This window comes from Taudactylus pleione, unplaced genomic scaffold, assembly GCF_031769625.1.
Source record: "Taudactylus pleione unplaced genomic scaffold, aTauple2 ptg000638l, whole genome shotgun sequence".
NCBI lineage: Eukaryota > Metazoa > Chordata > Amphibia > Anura > Myobatrachidae > Taudactylus > Taudactylus pleione.
In genome coordinates, this window is record NW_028285040.1 from 416,318 (window position 1) to 433,697 (window position 17,380).

The 17,380-nt window shown below is 49.5% G+C and overlaps 1 protein-coding gene across 6 annotated transcripts in view; it reads right to left on the minus strand.

Moving 5' to 3' along the window:
* Positions 1-17,380, minus strand: part of ADD1 (adducin 1) — a 94,290-nt gene that overhangs the window by 34,654 nt on the left and 42,256 nt on the right. For all 6 annotated transcript variants that reach the window (XM_088454964.1, XM_088454959.1, XM_088454961.1 and 3 more), the window contains exons 2-4: positions 14,554-14,767; positions 1,280-1,442; positions 412-563 (exon numbers count right to left, since the gene is read on the minus strand). In XM_088454964.1, the coding sequence (XP_088311090.1) occupies positions 412-563; positions 1,280-1,442; positions 14,554-14,748 (510 nt within the window). In that variant the 5' untranslated portion in view covers positions 14,749-14,767. The remainder of the gene's footprint in view (positions 1-411; positions 564-1,279; positions 1,443-14,553; positions 14,768-17,380) is intronic.

Genomic DNA, 17,380 nt, shown 5'->3' on the forward strand with positions numbered 1-17,380 from the left:
TGCATGAAGAATGAACTGGATAGGTTCTTTGCTGCAAACTCAATGGTTCCTTTCATTTAGAAAACTGGATTTGTCCTCACATGTTGTATAATGAGGACGCTGCTTTAGAAGTCTCTATAGCAATGTTGGCAGAGGGCCAGGCAGCAAAATGGCTATTTCTGGACCCTCTCTTACTATTATGTTCACTTATATATCGTTAAAAGCCCTGTATCTAACCTCAAGGTGTGCTAAGGGACAGCATCATGTTCTTGTGAATATGGGGAAGACACCAGCGCGTACACACACACACACACACCACAGTACCCTGGGAAGAGGGATGTTCTGAGATGCATACTGTATGTATGTATGTATGCATCCATGTATGTATGTATGCATGTCAGATCTAGCCTCCATCACCGCAATAATACTCACTGTAATGTGATTGTAGATCAACTGGGACCAACCAAACAGATCTGCTAATCGATAAAACGCTGCTAGTTTACATCTGAGCAATTTCTCTCCCTTTTCATAAGCAATAGAGTCGGATCCTCTAAGATCATTCACAGGCGTTACCATTCCCAAGCCTGAAATTAAATGCCATGGGAATTAGAGAACAGGGATAAAAAACAAAACCCCACACATTTGATTAGTAATATTGAAACACACACATCTACTGAGACACGAGCTACAAAAATAAGATCATAAAACAGAAAGTCAGACTGAATAACTGGTAAATTAACCAGTTTCCTAGCATAGACAACATCAACTGTTTGCATTCTGTAACCTTGACCTGTAATATTGCTCTTACTGAATGGACAGAACTGCATAATTTATACTGCCGGGAATGCAAGATAGCATGAAGTGACCTTGTGCTAGTGGCATATATTGTGTTCTACATGAACAGAGAATGCAACAAACGGCAATGTCTTCATCAGGGTGTAATAAATACAATATATATATACATATATTTTTTGTGTGTAAAAGTTGCCATCCATACTTCGCTCCCATGTGTTCCCTGACGGGTGAAGTATTATATGCCAGGCTGTGGTACAGACCAAAAGGCACAGTAGGTCTGACCAGGTTTCTATTGGCTATTCAATTGCCGGTTTTCACACATATTGCATTGATTGATACATATTTCTATACATACAGCATTTATATTGAAGAAAGTTTATGCCTGTTCCTATTAAAGTGATTACTGAGATATAAAAAGGAAGGCTGGTCTTTCCATGATAAAGGTGAGGTCATTGCTGTTGCTTTCAATGACTTAATTTGCATATTAATGTCAGAAATCACATACTTAGGTTTAATGCTGCCATTCCACCTTGCGGGGCAGAGGGGTAAACACTTGGTACACTTGTGGTCATGAAGTCTGCTATTTGCTGTAGTGCCAATAATCCAGTGGGGTTTTTTCCTTTCTTAAGCTGATCTTGGATCATGGTTTCCAGTTCATCACAAAAGGCCTATTAGGTAAATGAAAAGAAAATCACAACATTTAGTAATTGGCAAAGATATACAGACAAGCTGTTCTGAGACTCTGATTATTACGGTTATTTACAAAATGATGGGCTTTCCTTACAGGCAGAGGCCGCAGGAGTTTATGAGCTCAACCAGCTAGAGCCTGGTAAACAGCCCGTAGCTACATGAGTATTAATCCAGTCCAGTGTCGGACTAGGGCATGAAGAGCCCACCGGGAGAATGCAATGGTAAGGGCCACGGGTTAAGAGGTGTGGCTAGTAAATGTAGGGGGTGTGGCCAGTCACCACAGAGGATTGGCCAACCATTAGAGATGACAGCATGCAGACAACATGGCTACTTCTGTGGATGGTCTGGGCTGCATTATAAATATATATAGCAAATGCTGCTATATTTTAAACATTATTTTCACAAAAGAAAACAAATCTGCTAACCCAACCACTAATCATGATTGGCAAACGGGGCAAATATTGGTGTAGTTTCTACAGATAGCAACGAAACAAAACACCCATGTTCATCCATGTTCCTGCTCCTAAGAGTAACAATGTATAATTCCACAGCACGCTCTAGAACCCGACATTTAAATCCACTGTAAGTTGCACATTACCTAGGGTCCTTCTTACAGGCATTACCTGGCTCACGTCATAAATAGCTCCTCCACAGCCTTGATCCTCAATAAACCATCCCATCATAATGTAACCTAATATTCCACCATGAACGGCTGCCTACTGCATCACTGACTATCCCTTTGTGACCTGCCATGCTGCGCCTTCGGAATGATCATCCAGCTCCCCTAGGAGTACTAACAAGTTCATGGCAGCTTCATTAGAAAGGGACTCATTCAATACTTTAATAGCCTTGATAGGATGGCTGTCCTGTTAAAACGGTCAAAACTATTGATCTGTAATTAGCCTTTCAGGGCTAAAAGCACTTCCTACTCAATAATTAGTGTTAATCTCTCTAAAGGAGCATACACACTAGAATATATGGTCCCTGAGCGATATAGTCTAGTGTGTCGGGGGCAGGGTGTGCTCAATGTCGTTCATGACATTGAGCACACCCGCTGAACGATATCATTAACGATATCGTTCAGAGCCTGGCTCATTCCCCAACATGCAGCAACCTGACGATATCGTCAGGTTGGCCTGCATGTTTGCTCGATGAACAACAATTACGAACGACCAGTGGGAACGCGCATAGTCGTTACCGTTCATCGTTTTGTTGTTAAAAAACAAGAGATATGGTAAGAACTTACCTTTGTTATCTCTGTTTCTACGAAGTCCATAGGGTCCACAGGGTTGACCTTGGGGGTATAGCTGGATCTGGATCCACGGGCACCACGCAGTTAAAGCTTTGCTGCTCCCAGGATGCACTTGGGTCCGTCCTCCTCTATACCCCGCCCCGGCCACAGGCACCTCAGTTGGTAAGCAGCTAAGGCCGGAGGAGGAGACTAAACAGAGAGAAGGAAGACTGGAACACACAAGAAACCATACTCACAGAAATGGGAGACGGAAAACCGGTGACCAGCCACACAGCCCATTTGAAGCCAGGTGCGTCAGGGCGGGCGCCCTGTGGACCCTATGGACTTCGTAGAAACAGAGATAACAAAGGTAAGTTCTTACCATATCTCTTGTTTTCTACTTCAGGGTCCATAGGGGGTCCACAGGGTTGACCTTGGGGATGTCCCAAAGCAGTTCAACTAAGGGCGGGGACGCTCCTGTGCTGAAAGGAGTACCCGGCGCCCAAAGGATGCATCCTGAGAGGCGAAGGTGTCAAACGCATAAAACCTCAAAAACGTCTGAATTGAAGACCAAGTAGCCGCCTTACACAGCTGAACAGCGGAGGCGCCACGTCTAGCAGCCCAAGAGGGACCCACAGAACGAGTGGAATGAGCCTTAACAGAGGCTGGCACAGGTAAACCCTCCTGCGCATAAGCCTCACAAATAACTGAACGAAGCCAACGGGCTAACGTTTGCTTGTTGGCAGGCCAACCCCTCTTGTGAAAACCGAAGAGGACAAACAAAGAATCCGACTTCCTAACCGAAGCAGTCCGGTCCACATAGATTCTAAGTGCCCGGACCACATCCAAGGAAGCCTCACCAGCAGAAAGATCAGGTGACTGAAAAGCTGGCACAACAAGTTCCTGATTAATGTGGAACTTTGAAACCACCTTGGGCAAAAACTCAGGACGCGTGCGGAGCACTGCCCTGTCCTGGTGAAAAATCAGAAAAGGAGGGCGACAGGAAAGCGCCCCCAATTCTGAAACCCTCCTGGCCGAAGCAATTGCCAGGAGAAAAATGGTCTTAAACGTCAGCCACTTGAGCTCCACCGACTCAAGCGGCTCAAAAGGAGGACCCTGCAAGACCCTCAGTACCACCGTCAAGTCCCACGGAGCCACCGGAGGCACGAAGGGAGGCTGGATCCTGAGAACACCTTGGAAAAAGGTGTAAACATCTGGCAGTGTAGCAATCCGTCGCTGAAACCACACGGACAAAGCAGACACATGAACCTTCAGAGAGGCCAGGCGTAAGCCGAGGTCCAAACCCGATTGAAGAAATTCCAAGATTCTGGAAACCCGGAACACCTGCGGATCATAGTTTCTGGATTCACACCACTGAAAATAAGTGCGCCACACCCTGTGGTAAATCCGCGCGGAGGCAGGCTTGCGTGCCCTAAGCATGGTACCAATCACTGAACTGGAGAAACCCCTAGACCTCAAGACGGCTGTCTCAAGAGCCACGCCGTCAAAGACAGCCGACCCAGGTCCGGGTAAAGGCAGGGCCCCTGAGACAACAGGTCCCGACGCTGAGGAAGAAGGTACGGAGCGTCGATGGAGAGGCACCTCAGATCGGAGTACCAAGGACGTCTGGGCCACGCCGGAGCCACCAGCACGAGCGTGCCGCCGTCCTGCTTGAATTTCCGCAGAACCCGAGGAAGTAAGGATATCGGAGGAAACAGATACGCCAGGTGAAACGTCCATTTCACCGACAGAGCGTCTACCAGACAGGCGCCTGCGTCTCTTGTCCTTGACCCGTAAACGGGCAACTTGTGATTGTGACGGGAGGCCATCAAGTCCAGCTCCGGCAGCCCCCACCTGTCCACGAGTAGCTGAAACACCTCTGGGTGAAGCGACCATTCCCCGGGATGCACATCGTGACGGCTGAGGAAGTCCGCCTCCCAATTGAGGACTCCGGGAATGAAGACTGCCGAGATCGCTGGAACGTGACACTCCGCCCAAGCAAGAATGCGAGACACCTCCGACATTGCTGCCCGACTGCGAGTTCCCCCTTGGTGGTTGATGTACGCCACCGTGGTGGCGTTGTCGGACTGCACCTGAACCGCCCTTCCGTGAAGAGCGGGGCCGGACGACTGCAGGGCCCTGTACACAGCCCGCAGTTCCAGGATGTTGATGGGGAGAAGTGCTTCTTCCGCGGACCAACGACCCTGAAGCGATAATGAGCCGGTCACTGCCCCCCAACCCCGAAGACTGGCATCCGTCGTGAGCAGGACCCAGTCCGGGATCCAAAAGGGGCGCCCCTCGACCAGATGCACCGTCTGAAGCCACCAAGCCAAAGACTGCCGAACCTCCGCGGACAACACCAGCATCTGAGAGCGGATCCGGTGAGGTAACCCGTTCCATTCCGATAGAATCAGCCCCTGCAGGGGCCGGGAATGGAACTGGGCAAATTCCACCATGTCGAATGTCGACACCATGGACCCCAGAACTCTCATAGCTGAATGGACCGACAGGCGGCAACTGCTCAGGCAACTGTGTATCCGCAGCTGCAGGGAGGCGACCTTCTCTGGAGTCAGGAAAATCCGCTGCTGACGAGAATCCAGCAGGGCTCCCAAATGAACCATCCGCTGTGATGGAATCAGGGAGGACTTCTTCCAGTTTATCAACCACCCGTGTGCTTGAAGACAAGCAATGGTCAGGTGGAGATGTCGAAGAAGCACCTCCGGGGAGCTCGCCAGCAGCAGAAGATCGTCCAGGTACGGCAACAGACGTAGACCCTGACCCCGAAGGTGGGCAGCCATAACCGCCATCACCTTGGTGAACACCCTCGGAGCCGTGGAAAGGCCAAAAGGCAACGCCCGAAATTGGTAGTGATGGTTCAGGATAGCAAACCTCCGATACCGCTGATGTGCCGGTGCTATGGGCACATGGAGATAGGCGTCCTGGATATCGAGGGAGACCATATAATCCCCGGGTTCCATCGCCAGAATGATGGAACGTAACGTTTTCATCCTGAACCTGGGAACTCTGAGGTATCTGTTCAGAGACTTCAAATTCAGGATAGGGCGATGAGAACCATTGGGTTTCTGTACCAGAAACAGAGTAGAATAGTACCCCGTCCCGCGCTGAGACTGCGGAACGGGAACAATGACCCCTGCTTGTAGCAAGGATTCTATAGCTACCTGAATCTGACCAGCTTTGGTCTTGTCCAGAGAAGGACTCGTACAGAAAAACTGGTAGGGCGGCCTGAACCGAAAAGACAGGGCGTACCCCTGAGAGACTACTTCTCGAACCCAGGCATCCGTGGTGGTATTGTGCCAACACTGGGCGAATTGGAGAAGTCGGCCTCCCACTCTGGGGTCCCCCAGAGAGAGGCCCGTCCCATCAGGCAGCAGGCTTATCCTCCTGCTTGGAAGAAGGGCGCCGAGCACTCCATGCCTGCTTCTTGGGCTTGGGTGCGGCCTTGGTCGCCGAATGTCTCGGGAAGGACTGGCCCTTGGCCTTACCCTGAACCCGAAAGGACCGAAAGGCAGAGCTCCTCACTTTAGCCGGCGCAGAGGCCAAAGGGAGAAAAGCCGACTTGGACTTAGCCAAAGTATCCACTATTCTGTCCAAATCCGGACCAAATAGTAAATCACCATTAAAAGGCAAGGCCTCCAGACCCTTTTTTGAATCTGCATCAGCCCTCCAGGACCTCAGCCACAGGGAGCGCCGAGCAGATACCGCTGCAGCCGACACCCTAGAAGTGAGCAGGCTGGCATCCAAAGACGCTTCCCCAATATAGGAAGCTGCATCCCGCATCTGTCCCACTAACGCTCTCTGGATATCCGGAGCCTCATCAGGAAAGGTATCCTCCAAGGCATTGGCCCATGCCTCAATGGCTTTAGCCACCCAGGAGATAGCCATGGACGGGCGAGCCACCGCCCCGGAAAGAGAATAAATGGACTTTAAACAAGTCTCCACCTTCCTGTCCGTGGGATCCTTCAAAGAGGAGATAGACGGCAATGGCAACGTCGCGCTTTTGATCAAGCGGGTAACGTGGGAATCCACCGCCGGCGGAGTTTCCCATTTCCTGCAATGAGCTTCAGGAAAAGGATAGTTCGCCGCCAACCTCTTCTGTGGATGGAACCTCTTACTAGGTAATTGCCAGGCCGCCGCCATATGATCCGATAATTGATCAGACAGGGGGAACACAGTTGAGGTCACCTTGGCCTTTTTAAAATTAGGAAACTTCGACCTAGGAGCCGGCGCATCATCCTCAACATGTAGGATAGCCCGCACCGCCCTAACTAAGGCTGGAACATTAATGGAGGACTTAGCTTCCACCTCCTGCCCCATGACATCAGAGTCAGAGTCCTCATGGATTTCTCCATCATCTGAGGACACTTCCGAGTCCGACAACTGCGCAGCTAGTGAACTCACAACCGGACGTTTAGACACCCTTGGTGGCACATCACCTTGCAACATAGACTGAAACGCCGAGGATGAAGCCGCCAGACTCTGTACGGAGCTGGATAGAACATCCACCCAAGGCGGAGGAGCCGTCGGAGCAACACTCTGCAAAGGCACTACAGACTGACACGTCCCTGGGGAAGACTGCACATACACAGGCAGTCCCGAGTAAGGACCCACAGTCTGGGCCCCGGGGGAAGACCGCAACATTTGTGGAACCCTCGGGGAATGGGGGATGGTGGGCTGCGGTAACGCCCTAGAAGGGACCGCTGATGGGACCGATAACCGGTCCGCAATAGACGCCAGCACCTGTGAAAACATCGCCCAAGGAGGGTCCTGTGATACAGGGGGGTTGGAGGGGCCCGGTACCAGCTGGCACCGCCCGCACAGACCATCCTGAGATAAGTCCTCCCCATCAACTCCAGCAGCACAGCGTCTGCAGGAAAATAGCACAGGAGCCACAGAGCGCTCAGTCTCCTCATCAGACATGATACCGTAAATCACAAGAAACAGGTATCACCAGAGGAATTACGGTTTTAACACCCGCGCACTCACCAGTATGCGACACAACAGCCCAGATATGGTACTGTGTAGCACACAACAGTATGTGACTGACCCCACAAATACATGTTTTATATAAGTGAGGGTCTCAGAAAAACGCCCTTCCCCCACACACCTGCCGGGCCGTAGGAGAAGGAAAGGGATAGTTATAAGCTGACAGTAAGGAGAATAAGTCACAGACAGGCAGCACTAGCAATAGTCACATACAATGCAGAAAAGTTATACTCACTGCACCTTCCGCTACAATCAACCGCCCAGATTCAGTGTCTGGGAGGGCTATAGCGCTGTGTACACTGTCCTTTAGCAGGGGAGAGGTACACAGGGGGACCGGTCCACTTGATACCGCCTGGGAGTCTGCGATGTGCCAGTAAAGATGGCCGCCGGAGACCTCAGAGGAGGAGTGGCCGAGAGACAAGAGCAGCTCAGCGACGCCAGACTGCTTGTTGAAAGGCGCGCTGAGCTGAGGGGAGGAGCCGCTAGACAGGGAAGGCTGCCTCCCCTGGCTAGCAATTAACCCCCGGGTTGCCGGTCCCGCTACCAGCCTGATACCCTGGTGGTCTAGCGGACACGCGGGGTATTCCTCAATTGAGGGGGAGCCCGCTAGCGCCTCCGGTCTGTCCCCAGAGACCGGAGGCTCCTGACTGCATGTAAAGTATCCGCGGGCCGCCGCACGCGGCGACCCGCGGCTTACCTGATCCCCGTCGCGTCCGGCAGCAGTCAAGGGAGTCCCCAGAGCCCGGCTAGTACAGGCTCTGGGGTCCCGCCGCGATCCCCAGAGCTGTACTGGCGTCGCGGCGCCAGCGGGGAGAAGGAGCGGCAGCGTGGACGTCCTAAAGGACAGTCTGATGCTGCCGCTCTGAAAGTGTAAAAAAAGAAGAAAAAATAAAATAAAAAATGTCTCTTAAAATAAAGCTTAGGGGCTGCTCCTGCAGCCCCACTGCGACAGGGTGACCCGACTCCGGCCGGGCACCAACTAAAACTGAGGTGCCTGTGGCCGGGGCGGGGTATAGAGGAGGACGGACCCAAGTGCATCCTGGGAGCAGCAAAGCTTTAACTGCGTGGTGCCCGTGGATCCAGATCCAGCTATACCCCCAAGGTCAACCCTGTGGACCCCCTATGGACCCTGAAGTAGAAATGGACGATATAGTTATCGTTCACTTTAAACGCCCAGTGTGTAAGCCCAGTGTGTAAGCACCTTTAAACTGGCCATCCACTATATAATTTTCTGTCAGATGTCTGGCTGGTTGGAATGAAAACCTGGTAATGTATGGGAGCAAATGACAATCATCCATTTGCTCACAAACACTGGAAAAACAGCCAAAAATGGTCATTTAGACAAATTAGTTAAAACACACAAATGTAACCAATTTGAACAATTTTTGTCCTTTCAGTGTTTAAAACCATATGATCAACTGTCATTTGCTCCCATACATTACCAGGTTTTCATTCCAACCAGCCAGATTGGACAGATATCTGACAGAAAATTGTATAGTAGATGCCCAGCTTTATCTTCCAGCAGTTATTGGTTGCAGCACAGGGATGTGGCAGGGACCAGATAACTTATGCACATTCTATTTTTTGATAAGCAGAACAACCTGCCCGTGTGAGTCATCATTGCAAACTGCCTGTACTCCTGCAGAGATATTCCCATTCCACACCCAGATAAAGCTCTACAGTTGTAACAAGCAGCTGCTCATTAAAAAAAGGGGGGGGGGGGATATGTGATTTATGTGCTTACCTTCAATTCCATAGGGGACACAGACTCAACGCTGGGTGTAGGTTGGGGAGTAGGAGTCTGGGCACCACATAGTCAACACTTGTTACAGTCAGCACAGGCTCCCTCCCCCCTATGCCCCCGCCACAGGCACTTCAGTTAAGTTAGCAAACCTAAGGCAAGGAACGAGAAGACCAGCACCCAAACAGATCCAAGCACACAGCAGATGCGGACAGGGGAACCGTAAGCAGAGCAAAGCCCCTGAGCTGCGTGGAGAATTCTTGACCCAAAAGCGGCATCAGGGGAGGCGAAAGTAGCAAAGGAATAGAACTTACGGTCAGAGGACCACGTGGCCGCTTTACACAGCTGCTCCGCAGAGGCGCCACATCAAACTGCCCATGAAGTTCCCACCGACCGGGTAGAATAAGCTGCCATCACTGTCAGGCCAGAAGGTCCGCCGCAGCATAAGCATGGCGGATAGTCAAACTGAGCCATCTGGCCAAAGATTGTTTAGAAGCCGGCCAGACCAGTTTGTGAAAGTCATACAAGATAAAGAGCATCTGTCTTACAAAGCTCCCTTATCCTGTCCACATAAATTCGGAGGGCATGCACAACGTGCAAGGAGGCCTCCTCAGGGGTAGAACCCAGAACCAGGAAAGAAGGGACCACGATCTCTTGATTGATGTGGAACCTGGAAACCACTTTAGGAAGGTAGCCTGTGTTCGAAGGGCAGCTCTGTCCTGATGAAAGATCAGAAACAGGAGCGACAGGACAATGCGTTCAGCTATAGCAAGAAGGAAAACAAACAGTCTTCCAGGTAAGCCAACGAATGTCCACTGTGTCTAAAGGCTCAAAAGGCGAAGACTGAAGAGCCCTAAGAACCAAAGACAAATTCCAAGGAGCCACCAGAGGAACAAATAGAGGCTGTAAATGGAGGACACCCTGTAGGAAAGTCCGAACATCAAAGCAACAGCGCAATCAAGATCCCCTTAGCTCTTAGGATAGATGTCTCAAGAGCCACCCCATCAAAGCGAGACGGGTCAGTTCCAGATGGAAGCACCGACCCTGAGACAGAACATCTGGCTGCAGGGGAAGATGCAAATCGGCGGCGAGTACTTGAAGAGCCGCATACCAAACCTTTCGTGGTCAACATGTTGAAGTCCGATAAGCCCCAGCGAAGAACCAGGAGTTGAAAGACGTCTGGATGTAGAGTTAATTTTCCCGAATGTACATCCTAGCGGCTTAGGAAGTCCGCCTCCCAATTCTGCACTCCGGGGATGTAGACTGCCGACAGGGACGGAAGATGCCGCCCCACCCAGGAGAATGCGACTGACCTTCATAGCTCCCCGACTGAGTGCCGATCTGATAGTTTAAGTAGGCGACAGTCATTGTGTTCTCCGACTGTATCTGGATCTGATGATGCGGGAGGAGAGAGAGTTAGAGCGCTCTATAGACTTGTACGGAGCTCCAGGGCGTTGATTGGTAGCTGGCACTCCTGATCAGACCACCGATCTTGAAAAGTCTGTTGACAGGTCACCGCACCCCACCTCCAAAGAGTTACATCGGTGGTGAGGAGGACCCAGTACTGAATACAGAAGGGGCATCCCCTGAGTAGGTGGGATCCCTGGGGCCACCACAAGAGGGAATGACGCGCCTCCTGAGAAACGACAATCGTCTGAGACTTTAGCTGCAGATGGGATCTGTTCCACAGAGCCAGAATTTCTAGCTGGAGAAGCTGGGCATACTCCATGTCGAAGGTTGAGACCAGAGAGCCAGGATCTGCATGCAAGAGTGTATTGACATTCGGTGATGACGCAGAAATAAACAAAATTTTGGTCTGCATGTCTTGAACTTTATCTGCAGGGAGGAACACCCGTTGAACCCTTGAGCCCAACAAGGCCCCCAAATGCAACATCTCCTGGGACACAGCGGATTTTCTCCAATTGATGACCCATCTGTGGGCCTGGAGAGGGTCCACTATGACCCAAATATGCTCCCTGAGGACCACCGGTGACTGGGCTAGGAGAAGAAGGTCATCCAGTTAGGGTAGAATTCAGATCCCCTGCTCCGAAGTTGAGCCGCCATGACTTTCATGAAGACACGAGGAGCCAAGGAAAGTCCAAATGGAAAAACTCAAAACTGGAAGAGTTCCTCCTGGACAGCAAACCTGAGGAACAGCTGGTGACCGAGCCAAATGGGAACATGCAAATAGGCATCCTGGATGTCTAAGGAGGCCATGAAGCGATTCCATGCAGAACTTTGGAACCCGCAAGTACCTGTTGAGTGACTTCAGTTTCAGAATTGGCCAGAAAGAAACCGCTCAGCTTCCGAACCAGGAAGAGGCTGGCAACTAACTGCAACACCTACCTGGGATAGAGAGGAAGCCCAAGCGGGTTCCTGACTGGCTTGTGTAGCTGAAAGAGCCTCCTGTTGCGAGTTCTATAATTATGCTGCACAGAAGCACCCCGCCCCCTCTTCCTGGGAGCTTTACCCCTGGAAGACATGGTACAGAAATCCAAGGAAGTCCCCACACACCAAAGTAAGGAACCGTGATGTGCCAAAAAGGGGTTGAGCAATGAATGTTAATGCACCACAAATAAAGAAATAAGTGGGGCTATGCAGAGACCTGAGAATATACAAAGTACTCAATACAGCCACACACACAGAACATTGAATGCAGCAATAGAAAAGGCAATAAGTGCTCAACAAAACAATCCCAAGAGGGGAGGAAGGAGCTATATGTATAACCTGCCGCTGAGGACGAGGAAAACAGGGAGACCAGGAGCCAGTGCACTCTCCAAAAGCAAGCTAAACTAGGAGGCACTGCCCGGAGTCTGAGGGAGGGGAGAGGAGGAGGAGCGCTAGGTGCCCCACTGCCCAGCTGTCCTGGTGGTCTAGTGGGTGTGCGGAAAGGACCAGGGTCTCCACAACCAGCGCCGCCGAAGTCTACCAGACAGGCAGTGAAATCCGCGACAACGTGGCTCCCTGCAAGCAGATAGTAGTCTTACCTGTTACCCTGCTGTGCCGGCTGCGGCTCCCCTCTGAACAATAGAGCTCCAGTCGAAGATGCTGATCCAATCGCCAGCACTGCAGCCACCAACACTGGGGTGGTGGAGCAGCAGTGCGGAATTCCCACAGGACATCCAGCACTGCCCACTCCGATTAAAAAATAAGCTGCTTTAACAGCTTACACACTGTGCAGCTCCTGCAGGCATCAACAAAAATGTCAAGTGCCTGTGGCTTGGGGCATGGCACAAGGGGGAACCTGGGCTGATTGGGTGCCCAGACTCCTGTTCACCAACCAATACCAAGCTTAGAGGCTGTGTCCTCAATGGAGGAAGAAGAAAAACGTAAATGTGCTAAGATCACTAAGGGCTCTATTATTAGCATTATTTTACTACTTCACACCCTTTTCACATTATTTTCGTATCACCTATAGTTATTACAGGGCAATTGGAGTAGAATTCGTAAAAATTCTACTCCAACCCCTAAGTATCACTTATTTTTAGTAAGCAGATCGCATTTCCCATAATTGTAATGGGAAATGTGATCTGGCCAAAGTTACTAAAAATAAATTGTAAAAAAATATCGGGGAAAGCCCTGTGATAATAACGCCACCTGGAGGTCAAATTTTTTTTTTTACTTACCTGACTCCAGGGACCGGTGATCAGGCCTCCGGTGAGGTCTCCCATAGTGCACTGCGGACCGGTTTTCAGGTCCCAGTGCAGTATGGGATATCACCTGACCGGACGCATGGAGGACATCACCGGAGGCCCGGATCATGCAGGCAAGTGTAATTAATGGGGAGGGGGGTCGCAGGCGCAGGGGGGAGGAGGGGGGTCCGCGATCGCGGGGGCGGAGCTTAGCGCCGGGGGGGAGGTAGCAGCTGCGGCCGGTCGGCGCATGCGGGCACTTTGTCACGGTATTTTTTGCAAAAATACCGTGACTAGTGTGTGGAGAGGATTCGCAGGGACAGAGCTTTATCGCAAGCTCTGTCCCTGCAAGGGATATGTAGTAATGCGAATTCAGTCGATAATATCACACTACAATCTGCATTCAATATGCAGATTGTAGTAAATAGAGCCCTAAAAGATTTTAGACCACTGAGTGAAAGATAAATATATATTATATGTAATCATAGTAATCATGCACCTTCTTATAGAAAACAGGTTCTAAAAGTGGCCAGACACTTCTAGAACCCTATGGTGCATAATATAGTTAAAACAGTTTTGACTGCAATCTCAAAGGACTATGGGTTAGATATACTAAGCTAGCGTTCCCGCTAGGCTGTTTTAGCGGGGCGCGGCGCCCTGCCCTCCTTCTGGAGGGCAAAAAGCGCCCTGCCCCAACAGCCTGCGGGAGCCGTTCTCACCCGCGGGACGCAGTGTCCCGCGGGTGGACAAACATGCGGTGACCCGGTCACCACCGGAGAATAGACGCCGGGCGCATGCGCCCGGCATCTATTCTCCCTTTCTGCAGCGCTTGGGGGCTGCCCGGCATGTCCGTAAGCGCCGGGCAGTATGCCGAAAAGGGGACGCGTCTTATAGACACGCCCCCTTTTCATAACCACGCCCCCTTTTTGGGCGCGCGCACACAAGATTGCGCTCTCTAGCTCCGGCGCCCTGCCTGCCGCCGGAGCTAGAGGGAACACTACTAAGCCTTGGAGAGAGAAAGTACCAACCAATCCGCTTCTTTCATTTTTCAAACACAGCCTGTAATCCGTTAGGAGCTGACTAGTTTGTACTTTATCACTCTCCACTGTCACTCTCTACAAGGCTTCGTACATCTAACCCTATGAAATAAAACTTCAGCTGCAGAGGATAACTTCTAGCATTAAGAACAGGTTTCTGCAGGCTGCACAGACGGACGGACGTGAAACACTTAGCCGCTGAACACAGACAGAATATTTAATTAGAACAATTTGCGCTGAAAAATAAAAAGCACCAAGCGGGAGGTGACCTGCTGCTACACACATCTAGCATCATTAAGATGCCTCACATTCCACATTTATTTTCCCCGACTATAAATAGCACCGAATCTACCTTCCAAATCCTCACTATGTGGAGTGGGGTTATGAAAACACATACTGTAAGATGCCAGGTACGTCTAATGTGTTAATCACAGAGCTACTCACTGGGCTTTGAAGAATCATCGAAACCCTCTTCTTCTGCTCCATCATGTTGAAGTCTTGGCGGAGGTCTGGAGCCATATTTCGTTCTCTCAGGTATTCTGGATTATTCTCATCCACCCGGTCAAAATACTTCTCTTTGTGTGGAGCATTTGTTGGAGGTGGTGAGGTCACCACCCCTGCATTCGCATCCCCATTCATAGCACAACCTTATCCAGTCCTAGAAGAGAAACCGAAAATCACTATTCATGCGTACAAAGAAGTTTTATAATAAAATCTGATTAAAAGAAAACATAGTACTTGCAGAAATCAACATAAAGCCACATATCCAAGTGTGAAAAAACAAACCAGAAAAGGAAATCATGGCTACTATGTAACCGTGAGGAGGTCTGCTAAGCCATGTGATGGTGGGTGACTGCCAGGAGCACAGTGAGGAATGTTTAAATTATAGTGTAATAAATATTAAGGTCACTGCTATACAATAGAGAAGAGTTTTCATTGTGCTATATAATCCACATATACACCCAGCAGTCAATTATAATCACCTGCTTAATAACGTGTAGGTCCCCCTTGTGCCCCCAAAACAGCTCTAACACATCAAGGAACGGACTCTACAAGACCTCCATTTTATTTATTAACAATTTCTTATATAGCACAACATATTGGAAACATTAACAAAACTGGGTAATAACATACAGAGGTATGAAGGCCCTGCTCGCAGGCTTACAATCTATAGGGAAACAGGCATTGATACACAAAGATAGGTGCTAGATTGCATATTGGTCAAGATACCTCTGAAGGTGTCCTGTGGTATCTGGCACCAAGACGTTAGCTGCAGATCCTTAAAGTTGCGAGGTGGGGTCTCCATGGCTCGGACTTGCGTTTCTAGCACATCCCACAGATGCTCAATCAAATTAAGCTCTCATATTCCTCAAACCATTCCTGAACATTTTTTTGCTCTATCCTGCTGAGAGGCCACTGCCATCAGGTAACACAGTTGCCATGAAAGGGTGTACTTTTTCTGCAACAATGTCTAGGTAGGTGGAATGTGTCTCAGTAACATCCACATGAATGTTAGGACCCAAGGTCTCCCAGCAGAACATTGCCCAGAGCATAAGACTGCCTCTACTGGGTTGCCTCCTTCCCACAATGCATCCTGGTACCATCACTTCCCTAGGTAAAGGGATAGCCAGCCATCCACCTGATGTAAAACAAAACCTGATTCAGCACGGTCCAGTTCTGACGCTCATGTGCCCCATTGTAGGCGCTTACGACAGGGGTCAGCATGGTAATTCTGACCAGTCTGCAGCTATGTAGCCCTATATGAGGTAAGCTGCGATGCTCTGTGTTTTGCCTCTTTTCTATCATAGACGAGCATTAACTTTTTCAGCAATTATTTGTGCTACAGTAGCTCTTCTGTGGGTTAGAACCCTTCGCTACCCACATGCATCAATGAGCTTTGGGTGCCCATGACCCTGTCGCCGGTTGTCCTCCCTTGGACCACTTTCGGTAGGTACTAACCACTGCATATTGGGAAAACCCCACAAGACCTGACGTTTTAGAGATGCTCTAATCCTGTCATTTAGCTATCAGTATTTGGCCCTTGTCAAAGCTGCTCAGATCCTTACACTTGCCCATTTATCCCAATTCCAACTTCAAGAACTGAGTGTTCACTTGCAGCCTAATATATCCCACCCCTTGACAGGTACTATTGTAGGGAGAATCAAATGTTATTTACTTCACCCATCAGTGGATTTAAGGTTATGGCTGATGGATATTAAATGCACATAAATATTCCTAAATCATACTTTGATTATGCTGAGTTAGGAAACATTCTCTAAAACCCCAACATGAAGCCAGGTATAATACAGGGCTCTCGAACAGCCCTCACTGCTGTGTATCCCATGCACAAAACCCCCCACATAAAAAATTTATTAATTCCATGTGTGTGAGTATGTGATGGGATCAGCCTTTATGGGTTCTGTATGATATCTTCACGAAGCCTGTATCTCATAAGAGTCTGAATTCAAGTATCGTTTCTGGTCAACGCTTGAAGGAGGAATAGATAGCTCCAAGTCCCAAGTGAAAAATGCATAAAAACACTATAAAGCCATAGACAGCAGTGTGTGAAACACATTTAAGAGTATAAAGGTGGTTACAAGAAATAATACATTCTCATAAAATGGACCTTAGCAGGTCACTTATCACGCTACCTGTGCCATGCATTTTTATCTGGCAGTATAAAGGGGAGCAAGGAATCAACTGACATATCGCAGCCTCTTTCATAGATTTTGGTAAAAAGATTTTGCACAGCAAAGTACGATAATACCTACAAAACAACCGTGGCTCACTGTGACCTAAAACCGCAAAACACTGAAGTACCAGCAGATCTGCACTAGAACACGGGTATGAAGCCAATAATACATTCCCGGGGAAGCGACTTGCCAAGGTCACATTGTCAATGAAAAAGCTTCCAAAAGATTCTATAGGTTTAACTTTAATACTGCAAGACGTTCTCAGGGCAAACTCCCACTACGAATTCAATTTGTAATCCAATTCCAAACCCGCATTGATTTTTCAGATGAAATTCATTATTTTTTTGCGCATACATAATTTGGCCAAATAATGATGTCAGTTTTCAGGTGAATTTCTACAAAAAAAAGCTCAATAATGGGTTAAATGATGTGGGACAGATACACGGAGGTGTACATGATGTGGGACAGGTACACGGAGTAATGGTTGTTCAGTGTGTACAGCCAATCTGTGTGCCCCAGCGGCCGTTAGCTTCCGGTTGGACATATCCGCCCATCGGCTGTGCAGTGCAGCCAACTCG